The sequence below is a fragment of the Solanum tuberosum genome, unplaced genomic scaffold (assembly GCF_000226075.1).
Source record: "Solanum tuberosum cultivar DM 1-3 516 R44 unplaced genomic scaffold, SolTub_3.0 scf00044, whole genome shotgun sequence".
Lineage (NCBI taxonomy): Eukaryota > Viridiplantae > Streptophyta > Magnoliopsida > Solanales > Solanaceae > Solanum > Solanum tuberosum.
This window is the reverse complement of record NW_006238970.1, coordinates 1798130-1810742: the sequence shown is the minus strand read 5'-3', so window position 1 is coordinate 1810742 and position 12613 is coordinate 1798130. Positions and strand designations below refer to the sequence as shown.

Here is a 12613-nt window from a genome sequence, read left to right as displayed (position 1 = left end):
TTGCGCAGTCCCACGAAAATGTGAATATCTCTCTATTCTGAAGTCGTATGAATGAACGGTTTGATGCGTTGGAAACTAGACTCGTAGACCTTCGATTCGATAATTTGTGGACCCTATAACTCTTTATAGATTGGGAGAAAACCTCCAAGACATTTGACCCAAATTTTAGAGAAATCTTTAAGAAGGAACTTACGATAACTTCCGCCAACTTTTATTTTGCCACTTACCTAACTTCAAAACTTGAGATGCAACACTTGAACACTTAAAATAGGACATACCACATCATTTTTAATTTATTACTCACCCTCCTTGTCTTTCCACGAAGATACGAGTTAATTTAGACGTTTTGAAAAGTCGGGGTGTTACACCTACTATTATTATTTATGATAAACAATTTTATTAGTATGCATGCAAAATATAACATCACTTTTGTCGGTGAAGATATTATAGTGAATCAAATATCAATATAAATTATTTATTCTGATCAATTGTGTCAAGATTTATTGATCATGAAATTACAAGAAATTACGAAGTTTGAACTCATGAAAGTTATATATTTTCATTTGGAAATACTGTCATTTCAAATCATTCCACAAGACAGTCAATTTTAATGAAAGTGTTCGTCAGTGCTCGATTGTTGTTGCTAACAAATCGAACAAGCAATTTGTCTACGTCGACAAGATCAAGAATTGAGTGATTTTCAATAATATATTTGGTTGAGATCAATAAACATATCCAGAGAATATGTGACCTTCCTTGGAAAAGAGATATTCCAACAACATTATATGAAGACAATGCCTCATGTGCTCAACTAAGAGAAGGATACATCAAAGAAGACTTAGCAAAATATATTTCATCAAAGTTCTTTTTATTCATGACCTTCAAAAGAAGGATGTAGCAGATGTTCAACACTCGTAATCACCAAGTCATTATCAACTTCAACCTTTGAGAAGTTGGGATATAAGATTGAAATATGTCATCTTCGGGTTGTTAAGTGATGTCTTAATCAGGGGAAGTATAATACGTGTTGCACTATTTTTCCCTTAACCAAGATTTTGTCCCACTGGATTTTCCTGGTAATGTTTTTAATGAGGCAACTTTCAATGCGTATTACTAGATATATGTACTCTTTTTCCTTCACTAGGACTTTTTCCCACAGGGTTTTTCCTAGTAAGGTTTTAACGAGACACATTATCTATGTAAGAACTCCAATGAATAGTAAATACATCATATTGTGATACTCATTACACAGTTTCCTAGATAAACTTGAAATCAAGAAGGCAACTTACAAACAACTCCGCAAGTAAGTACATCTATGCAACTTACAAGTAGCTCCGCAAACAGGTTCCAATAAATAGCTTATACAAGCAGGTTCTTATAAGCAATTTACAAGTAGCTCTGCAAAAATGTTCCCACAACTAGCATACAAATATCTTCCTTCAAGCATTTTGTAATGAGACAACATATAATGCGTCTTAATTATAACCATGCATATTTGTTCTTTTACTAGATTTTTCTTTATATGGACATCCAAGGGGGTGTTGTAAATAAATTATGTAATGTATGTCCATGGCCCACATGTACTGTAGTAAGCTTTGCTCTCCAAGTTACTTAATGCCTATAAAAGGCCTAAATGAAATACCAAAAAATATTGAAAGGAAAAGTTTATGTTGCTTTCTGTTCTTCCTCTTTCTTTGTTTTCACTTTTTATCATTTGATTTTAATATTCTACTTTTATTTATAACATTTTATTCCTAAATTTTAGCCATGATGGTCAAAAAGTGGTAAAAGGAAGAATTTGCTTTTCTTAAAAAAATAGAAAAGGTGGGACAAGTAGGGACGGAGCTTCTTTCTACGGAGCATAAGTCTCCACAGTCCACAATCCACACTCCACACTGAAGCAAAGTAAGGATGGAAGTTGACGACGATCTTCACACCTTACTCGACGAACAACGCCGTGAAATAGCAGCCGCCGGTGACGGTGCCGTCGATGTCGACCTCCTCTTCGCTTTTCAACTCCAAATGCAAGAGGCTATGAACGCTTCTACTTCAAAACCCACCATTAATGCAAACGTTATCGGAGGTAATAACAATGTCACTAATCTTTTCCCTGAAGAATTATCATACTACGAGCAACAAGTTATAGACCAACAAACAGCTCAAGTTGAGATGAGGAAAATCGAAGATGACCTCAATCGTCGAATCCACGACCAGGCTTTTGCACGGGAGATACTCAATGTCCCAGATGGTGAGTGGAAATTAACCGGTGATCATTTACATAGGCCTTATGGGGAGGGATCGTCGTCCGAAGGCGTGGATACACAAAATGGGGAGTGTTTTAGGGTTTATGTGAAGGGTTTGATGGGAGAAGATGCTGATGAAGACATAGTTGGGATTAATGTGGGGAGAAATATTGCTGGGATTGGAGTTGCTGTTTGTGATCCGAGTGGGATATTGGTGTTTGAAGTGAGTAAGGGTTTGGTTAAAGGCACTGAAGTATTGACGGATGAAATTGCAGAATTGAAAGCACTGATTGAAGGGCTGGATGTTGCTATAATGCTGGGTTTGAAAAGGGTTAATGTTGTTTTGGATAGTCAAACAATCTTGCAATATGTGAGTCCCCACGTTCAGTCTACAACAGTTTTAAAATAATTATTTAATATTTTGTCATAAGATTAGAATATCCAAATTTGTCCTTTAATGTATTTTTTAAATTAAGGAAAACATGTATCTTTGCAATTAGCAAGAGGGAATTTTGTATGTCTGCTTTCGTTGGGAGGATAAGAAAGAGTAGTTTCATTCACCCAAATTGCATTGTTTTTGAAATCTGTATGTTCCTGGGTCTGTCAGGTTTTATCTTGGAGGATTAATATGATTTGGAGGATCATCTAGCATATCATACAATGTATACGTCTAATTAATTTTCCTTACCTTGCCACTCCGCGTGTGGAGTCGAGGGAAATTAATACCTCATTACTTTAACCCTGTAGAATTTATTAGTACTCCATGAATCACAAGTATTATTAGATGGGTTACTTTCTATTGGCATTGGAAACACGTGATGTTATGATCTTAGGCTTATTATGGTGCAACTTAGAAGGTATTGACATGATTGATGTATATTTATCATGCAGGTTAGGGGCACGTTGCATCCAAGGAAGAGTAATATTGTTGCAATTGTTGAACAGGCAACTTCTTGCCTAAGAAAATTCACAGATTGTATACCATCTCTTGTGACACAGAACACCATCAACTTGGCAATTAAACTTGCTACCGATGCAATAGTCTCTCAGGTTAGAGGACCAGCAGAAAATAGCATTCGGAAGAGCATCACTGAGACTTGTACTATTTGTCTGCAAGATACTGATATAGATCATATGTTTCTAATTAATGGCTGCCTGCATTATTATTGCTATTCTTGTATGAATAAATATGTGGAAGCTAAGCTCCTTCAAGGAATGCTACCTAAATGCCCTCATGATACATGCAAGTCTGAATTGAAATTAGATAGCTGCAAAAAGTTCCTGATACCCAAGCTATATGATTTGATGAGTGAACGTGTGAAGGAAACTACCATTCCTATCACGGAAAAGATTTACTGCCCAAATCCTAAGTGTTCTACATTGATGTCAAAAGCTGAGGTCCATATATCTATTCAAAATGTCACTGTGGGAAAACAACAAGCTGGGGCTACAATGTGCACGAAATGTCACCTTAATTTTTGTATCAACTGCAGAGTTCCTTGGCATAAAAACATGACTTGCTTTGACTATAGAAGACTTAACCCTTACTTGTGTGTAGAAGATGCAAATCTCAAGTCTCTTGCCGCACAGAGTCGTTGGCGTCAGTGCGTAAAGTGCAACCACATGGTGTCTCTTGGCGAAGGTTGCTATCATATTTACTGCAGGTTCTTGGCTTCTCTTCCTTCTTACATTTTCGCCTTACATGGTATACATTAACTTAACTAGGTAATAGGGAAAAGATAAACTTTTTGGAATGCTTATATTAGCTATTAAGCTGGTCAATAGAGCCTAAACATCATATACTCGAGATGCTTATGAGACAAAAAGTTAAAATCATGAAGATCGTAGTTGGACTTGGAAAATAAAAATTAATTTTTTGGTTTAAAAGCCAGGATCAAGGAGATTCTAGGTTTTCTTGAATGTTTTAATTCTTTCACTGTGAAATTCTTACTCCATTCCAACATGTTATTATTTTGGTTGGAGTCACATTATGTTTAGATAGGTGCACTTACATGTAAAAAATATTCCACTTTTCATGATAGAACTTTTAAAGTGTGAAGTTTCTTTCATGTCTTTATAAGTGATAATTTTTTTTATAGTTTCCGAGGGTGTTTTAGAAACATCCTCTCGGCTAAAGTCAGCGCACACTCTACCCTCCTCATACCCCATTTGTCCGACTACAATGGGTATGTTGTTGTTGCCAATGGAGAAGCAAAAGATCATCCATTTTAAGGCAGTGCACTAAACAGGGATAACTTAGACAGAATCATACAAATGAAGTCGTTTAATTTGGCATATTGGTTGGGATAATAATCCACTATATATACATTCTATTATGCTGCTTGGCATGGAAATCAATGGGAGCAGTTTTTCCATTTATCTTGCTACACAACATCAATTTCTTCAAGTCCTGATATTCTTTCCTAAAATTTACATCTGCTTTGGAACCAAAATGAGTTTTTCTTTTTGGTAAGAACCAAAGTGGCTAAAAACAAGAATCTAAGTATCTATATAATTCATGCGCTATGTTTGAATGGGTTAATGTCCCACATTAAAACCTGTTAGCTGAGGTTTTCTTTTAAAGAAAATTGCGTAACACATGAAATACATGCAGCATGCAAATTTGGTACTCACATCATTCTTCAAATGATGTACATAAGTCTTCTTCTTTTGGATTTGTGTCGTGCCCTCATTTCGACCCTACCCATATAATTTTTCTTTTTCAATAGGGTCGTACTGTCAACCCAACCCTATCCATATAATTTCTATTTTCCAATAGGGTCGTGCCATCACCAAGCTCCTCATAAGTCCTCGTATTAATTACATTCGTAACAAGCTAGGTACTTATGAGTTGTATGCACCGGCTTGAGGGGGAGTGTTAGATTAAGAATAGGAATAAGAATAATATTTACAATCCTGCTCATAGTAGGAATATAAATAGAAATAGTATATTGAATCCTACTTAGAAAAGGATTGTGTTGTAATGTCCTAGTTGGAAAATGAGTCTAATGTAGTGTCGATAAATAGGGTCTCAATGTAATAATGTAGACATAGATTCTTTGCCAATATTTCTCACAGTACTAGCTCTTTTCTATGTTGATAGAATGTTATTTAAAATGGAAAAACAGTATCCATGAATAAAAGGAAAAAATCAATCAAGCAAATTCTTAATTCCAATTAAAGTGAAGAAATGACAAGATCAATAATTATTGAACCTTTCAAGTGTCAACCAATTGTAGTGATTCTTAGTTGAAGTTTAAATTTTATATAAAAGGAAAATAATTAGGTTATAAGAAGAATACTCATTAGGGGTGTGCATACTTTGATATATACCGAATTACTGTACTGAAATTGAAATTTTGGGTATGTGGTTTCGCTATTATGGTACTTGGTCTGCATTTTCAAAAAGTTTGGTGTAGGTATTTACAAAAAATAAAATTATAGTACCGGATAAAATTGATATATATTATATAATTATTTTTTGTAATGCTAATGTCAAACTTTACCCACTACAATGGTAAAGTCTCAACCATCAAACTTACCCATTATTTCATCTTCAAATATGAAATATAGAATCTGAAGTTGGAACATAGTGAGATGAATTGTAAAATGATAGATGATATAAATTATAATTTCAATTTACAAGTATGTATATAATCTGGTACCTAATATATTACTACTGATGTAGTTTTCAGTCAACACTTATGTTGGCGGGCTTCATCATCAAGTTCTAAAACAGTATGATGATAATGGTGATGTATATAGTTTCTGTAGGTGAGTGTGTGTATGACTTTCTGAGTTCAATTGGTTCCGGACTCCAAAAGAGGGTCAGAAATCGTTTTACTTTTTGGGGGGGGGGGGGGGGGGGGAGCGGAAATTAATTTGATATGAGAACATTTTTTTCTTTGTTAAGGAAAAACAAATGTTGATTGATATAGTGTGTTGGATGCCTGGATCTAGTGTTTTAAGGGAAGACCAGGGAAGTAAAATTTGTTGTGGTCAAGGTATAGGAGTGATATCGAGGAAAGAATATTGCCGTCAAGGTTGGCATGTGTTAGAAATGTGTAGTTGTATCAATTTCCTTGATATAGTGTTTAAGGGAAGACCAGGGAAGTAAAATTTGTTGTGGTCAAGGTATAGGAGTGATATCGAGGAAAGAATATTGTTGTCAAGGGTGGCATGTGTTAGAAATGTGTAGTTGTATCAATTGCTTAAAATGAGAGTAGAAAACTTTACATTCACTCAACTGATATCCCTAGCATCTTTTATCTGTATAATCTTTGTTTTATTGCATACTAAGAAAGGAAAAATACTTATTGGGCTAAAAGTATCTGGAAAGCATTAAATGAAGACTTATGAAGTAACTCCTCACGAAGACTGAAAAGGTAACAAAGAATATCGGAATGTTAGTGCCCTTTAGAAGATAGAGCATCTATAGTAGGATATGTTATCTTTGCTTATATGTCTAAGGTGTTTGATCTTTGACTTTGTCTAAAATGTAAGTGATGCATGAGTTCCTGTCTTCCATTCTTAGCTTGTGTTCTATGTTTTAATTGTTGAGAAGTATCTAGTTTGTGTGAGAAATAAGGACTTGGGAATTATTATTAAGACATGTAAACTGCGTTATTCATTGAGACCTATATATAGACACTAGGGGTGTGTTTGGTATGAAGGAAAATATTTCGTAAACATTTCTTGGAAATAAATGGTTTTCTTATTTATTTTTGGTGTTTGGTCTGCAAGAAGAAAATATATTTTCCCAAGAGCATTTAGGTATAATCTGACAAATACTATGACATCAACCCTGACCCGAGACCTTGGCTCTCGTCCTGACACGAGACCCAGCTCTGTACACCAACTCGAGACCCGACCCCGACTCATGACTCCCTTCCTTTGACACCCAACCCCGAATCCAACTCTTGACCTGAGACCCAACACTTAATCCTAACCCCCATGGCCCGATCCAAGACACGACTCCCGACCCTGACCTTGGACCCGACTCCCGACTCTGAGTTAAGTCTATTTGGAAAACATTTAAACCAACCAAAATGAAAAAAATGAAAAATATTTTCTTTCATACCAAACACACTTTACATTACAATCTTTTTTTAGGTAGGAGATGCAATCTTATTCCTGTTCTAACAAAATGCAAACAAACTTGTACAAAAAAGTACAAATAGGCATCTATTGGAGAGAGAGAGGGGGAGGGAGGGAGGGAAGGACAATTAAGAAGAGTACCAGAAATACAATTATGAAGACAATCCTTGGGAATTGCAAAATGAGGTCAAAGGGTAGAGGAAGACGTGTTCTAGAACTAAATCCCACGTCTACCCCTAGAACAAAAAGTGAGATCTTGTGGTCTAACAAGCATTTTTTATTGTCAATAGGTTCAGAAAGCTTCCTGTCCCGTTTGATCTAGGTCATTAGCTAATTTATAGAGCTGGTAGACTTTGAGTAAACGCCTAAGAGGAATAAGCTAGTAGGGTGTTTTCTTGAAGGGGTTTTGGCAATTGGAGCTATTTTCCATGACTAACTTCAAGATACTTAACTAATATGACTTTTTGTTACTAGCATCTCACATAATCTTTTGGTCAAATGACAAAGTTGTGGAATTGAGTTAAGCTCTCTTTGTATAATGCCACAGAGATGCAAATCTATAGAGATCAGTTTTCTTCGCTTTTTTTTTTTTTTAACTCCACCTTCGACAAACACTTCACTACTTTCTTTAAAAAGATGGAGCAACTATTATTATGGTGATGCGTGACAACAATTTCTCACTTTGCTTTGACAAATTACTAGTTGAATTTGTTTGTTTCAAACATCATTGGTAAAGAACTCATCAAACTTTATTCGTCATTAAATCATACTTGTCAACTATTGATGAACTAATTTTGTCAACCAACCAAAGTTGGCTAATGATTAGATGATAATAAAAAGTCGTAGCAAACCCAATAACTACTTGTACTAAAAAAAAGTAAGCGTAATTCCCCCTAAACAATAAAATATATTAACATGGGGAGGAGCATATTTACTAGTTATATCATTTGCAATTGCTTGAATCTCGAGAAGGTTGCCAACTCCATACCAATTTTCAGGTCTTTGGTATGGTGCATGCTTCATTAGGCTTATCAAAAGAACAAGTTGGACTGCGATGCGTCTGGTGGCTGCAATGTTGTTCAATATTTAGTTTTTCTTCTTTTGGGGTAATGAGGTGGTGTGGCTGGGAATATGCGTATTCTTAATGAAGACAACAATTATACTTTCATAAACTTTTGAACGAAGGGTGCAACAAAGATATTTTGCTGGGGATTTGGAGCATTGAGGGAGAAATTGTGATTTTGGCTACTATTCGTACGATGCAAAGAGTAGAGAGACCGTGCCACAAAGATCTTAGTGGAATTATGGAGAAGTGCAAAATGGAAGGTATAGGAGTAACTGGCTTGGTTGTTTAATGTCAATTTTTAGATGGTGAAAATGCCCAAAGAATAAAGTACAATGATCCCGTTGTATAAGAATAAGGGCGACATAAAAAATTACAACAATTATAGGGTATCAAGTTGTTAAGTCGCACTATGAAAGCTTGGGAGAGGGTGGTGGAGATGAGGGTGAGGAGGGGCATGCCTATTTTTGATAACTAGTTTGGATTCATGTTGGGATGCTCAACTACGGAAGTCATTCACCTCTTAAGAAGGCTGGTGGAGTAGTATAGGGAGAGGAAGGACTTACACATGTTGTTGATCGACCTAAAAAGACATGACAAAGTAGAAATGCTTGAAGGCTAGAGATGTACTTTTGGTGTACACTAGGGTGATCAAGGATATGTATGATGGAGCCAGGACTCGGGTATGGACAGTAGGAAGAGACTCAGAGCACTTCCAGTTGTGATGGGGTTGCACCAGGGAGCAACTCTTAGCCAATTTTATTTGTCTTGGTGATAAATTAATTGACGTGACTAATCTAAGGTAAGGTGTCATGGTGTATGTTATTTGCGGATGATAGTTCTTATTGATGAGACTCTTGGAGGAGTTAATGCTAAGTTGGATGTGTGGAGACAAACCCTAGATTCTAAAAGGTTCAGGTTGAGCGGAACCAAGACAAAATACTTGGAGTTCAAGTTCAGTGATGTAGCACATGAGGCTAGTGTGGAAGTAAGGCTTGATACACACGAAGTCTAAAAGAAAGTTTCAAGTATCTTGAGTCTATTATCTAAGGAGATAGAGAGATTGACGATGATGTCACACCTTATTAGTTGTGGGTGGATGAAATGGAGGCTTGCATCTGTAGTCTTGTGTGATAAGAAGGTGTCATCGAAACTTCAAAGCATGTTCTGCAGAGTGGAGGTTAGACCTACTATGTTGTATGAGGCGAAGTGTTAACCAGTCATGAAATTTCACGTTCAAAAGATGAAGGTTGGGAAGATGATGATGTTGTGATAGATGTGTCGCCATACTAGAAGTGATAGGATTAAAAATGAAGATTTTTGGGGCAAGGTGGGAGTGGCTTCGGTGGAGGACAAGATGTAGGAAACAAGATTGAGATGATTTAGGCATGTGAAGAGGTGATGCACAAATGCTCCAATGTGGAGCTGTGAGAGATTGGCAATGGATGGTATTAGGAGATGTAGAGGTAGAGGTATGCCAAATAAGTAATAGGGAGCGGTGATTAGAAAAGACATGACACAATTTCAGCTTATCGAGGACATGACCTTAAATAAGAAGTTGTGGAGGCCACAAGTTAGGGTAAAAGGTTAGTAGATAGTAGATGGATGTCTTGCTTATCTTTCCGTACTAATAGTTATATTATCACTCAACAAGTTTCTTGTCCTTCAACGTCTGTTATTACTTGTTGTTTCTTGCATTTTGAATATTGTATTATTTTGTTATAGTTACCTTTCTTTCTTCAAAATGCTTTGACATGCTCTCTATAGTATCTTTTCCCCATGATTTCCTTCACTCCTGGTAATTCTTTTTTCAACGCGTTTTGAATTTTTTTCTCTCATCAAGGGTATATCAGAAGCAGCCTCTCTATCTCTGAAGGTAGGGGTAAGGTCTGCGTATACTCTACCCTTCTCAGTCCCTACTTATGGGATTACAATGGGTATGTTGTTGTAAACTATGTTATGTAAGCTGGTTCACTACTTACCCTTATATGTAAATTGTTGTTGAACTTCATTTTCTATTGTAAGGGCTAAGATTGAGTACTTTAAATGTTTTTCCAGATGTGGTCACGAGTTCTGTTACACATGCGGAGCTGAGTGGAAAAACAAGAAAGCAACATGTTCCTGCCCAGTATGGGATGAGCAAAATATCATTTACGACAATAGACTCCAACCAAGGAGAGGCTGATCAGGATATAGCCATTACTGTCTATTTTGCACCTAAATAGTAATTTCACTCTCATATGCCTAAGACCTTGGTGGACATGGTTAAGCAGTATTTGCACCGTTGGAGGTAGGTATATAATTGGTACAACAGTTGAGGTGAGCCCAAGTTGGACACCACCTGTTGAAAAAAAGGGGTTGTTTTCATATGTCTAGGTTCTTTTGTTTCATGGAATCGTGTTAATACATGCTGCAAGATTGCCAGTAGTAGGAGATAGAAAAGTCAAGAGCACCCCTCTTCGTCTAGTTTTGAGGGTCTGACAGTCTATGGTTTTCTGTTCAATTTTATGATATTCCAGTTATTTAGTTATTTTTTAGGGCAATATTGGAAAAAGGTGCATTTTGGTTATGTTTGAAAATTTTACATAATAGGATAAAATAAGCAATTCTATGATCATATTTGCTCGCACCTGAAGATGTTCAATACTTCTACGATACACTTGCTCCCAATGTATATTTGATAGTAGTACAAAATTTGTATTTAAATAAACAGTTTAGTGTAGTACAGAGTTTGTATTTCAATAAGTAGTCAAGTGTGAGTTGAACATTTAAATCTTCAGATAGAGAAGATGCTAAAAGTACAATGTGAATTATGTAAATTTTTACGAAGGAAGAAGCATTAGTTTTACATTATATATTATATAGGAATAAATAACGTAATCCTTCTCTTTATATTAGTGTTTCCTATATCATATTTAATTTAATTATCTTGTTGAAATATTCCTAGATCATATCAAATTGTCATAATTTCAAAATTATAAACAAAAAGGAAAAAAAAAATACATTTCAAAGCAAAACTTTGTGTAAGCAATGTCAAAATTTTAAAATATTACAAATTATAAAAGGAGAATGAGTAATTTTTCAAAATCAAAGTTTTAAGTTTATTTGAATAATCCAATCTCAAAAGGATTTTAAATTGTTTGTTGGTTGATGCGGTCATATATGTAACAAGAGTTTTCTTCCTTCCTAGTGAGACTTTTTCATAGGAATTTCCCCATTAGATCAGGGGTTACTATAGGGGCCAGGTTCGTAGGGATGGCAATGGTGTGGGTATGGTGCGGGTGCAGGGCAAACCTGGATAAATCCATAAAGACTTTGCCCTACCTACTCGCCCCGCATAGAAAAAATATTTATTTATTCCCTGCCCCACCCATCCTTGCATTAACCCGTCCTGCAAAGCTTCAACCATCTCTCGCTGCAAACAGTACCCAATTAGTTTCCACATATTGACGAATTAAGACGGTACTATATATATTTTTTCCTGGTTTATTCATTGATATATGATGGTTGGTTTAAGATCTGAAGATTTATACATTATATTTTTTTTTAGTTTAGATAAGCTATTGATCACCCTCTTTTAAAGGCCGCTGAAATTTTATCTTGATCAACTTATTTGCTAAGAAGATGAACACTTCTGCTACAATTAAATACCCCAACCCACCCCCGCTCCGGCCCGACCCCACACAAAGTTAAGGATTTTAGTTTAGACCCGCTCTACACTCGCCCCACCCCATTGTCATCCTTACAGGTACATTCTATCTGTAAACATGAATGAAAGGAAGATTTTGAAAACATAATTCTAGTTTGTTTTTAATTCTTCATAGGAATATAATTTAAAGAGTAAGTGTTAAAAGTACATCTAAATTAAATCATTGTTTTGAGTTCCATACTAAAACTATTAGGATTGTGAATTTCATACCCAAACTATCACTCATTAATTTGAGAAACACACCTCCGTGTGTGTAAGACACTGTCGTTTAATTTAGAAGTCTTCTCCACATGGACAAAACATTACACCTTGACAAAAATTAAATAATAAACTATTTGTATTAGTTAAAAATTAAGATTAAAGTATCACTATCACCAAAAAGAGAAATTAATTTTCTTTTTTAAAATAAAATTTAAAACATTTTTCTTACCCCACTCCATCACCTCCCCCCTCCCCAAATTTATTTATTTTTTAGATATCTTTATTTATTAAAAAAATCTT

General features: G+C 35.6%; 1 protein-coding gene across 1 annotated transcript; it reads left to right on the top strand.

The window, feature by feature from the left end:
• Nucleotides 1-1669: 1669 nt before the first annotated feature.
• Nucleotides 1670-11258, top strand: LOC102602343 (probable E3 ubiquitin-protein ligase ARI9). Its single transcript, XM_006343397.2, has 3 exons — nt 1670-2613; nt 3135-3907; nt 10462-11258. The coding sequence occupies exons 1-3, from the start codon at nt 1912-1914 to the stop codon at nt 10586-10588; spliced, it is 1602 nt and encodes a 533-aa protein (XP_006343459.1). The 5' UTR covers nt 1670-1911; the 3' UTR covers nt 10589-11258.
• Nucleotides 11259-12613: the final 1355 nt, after the last annotated feature.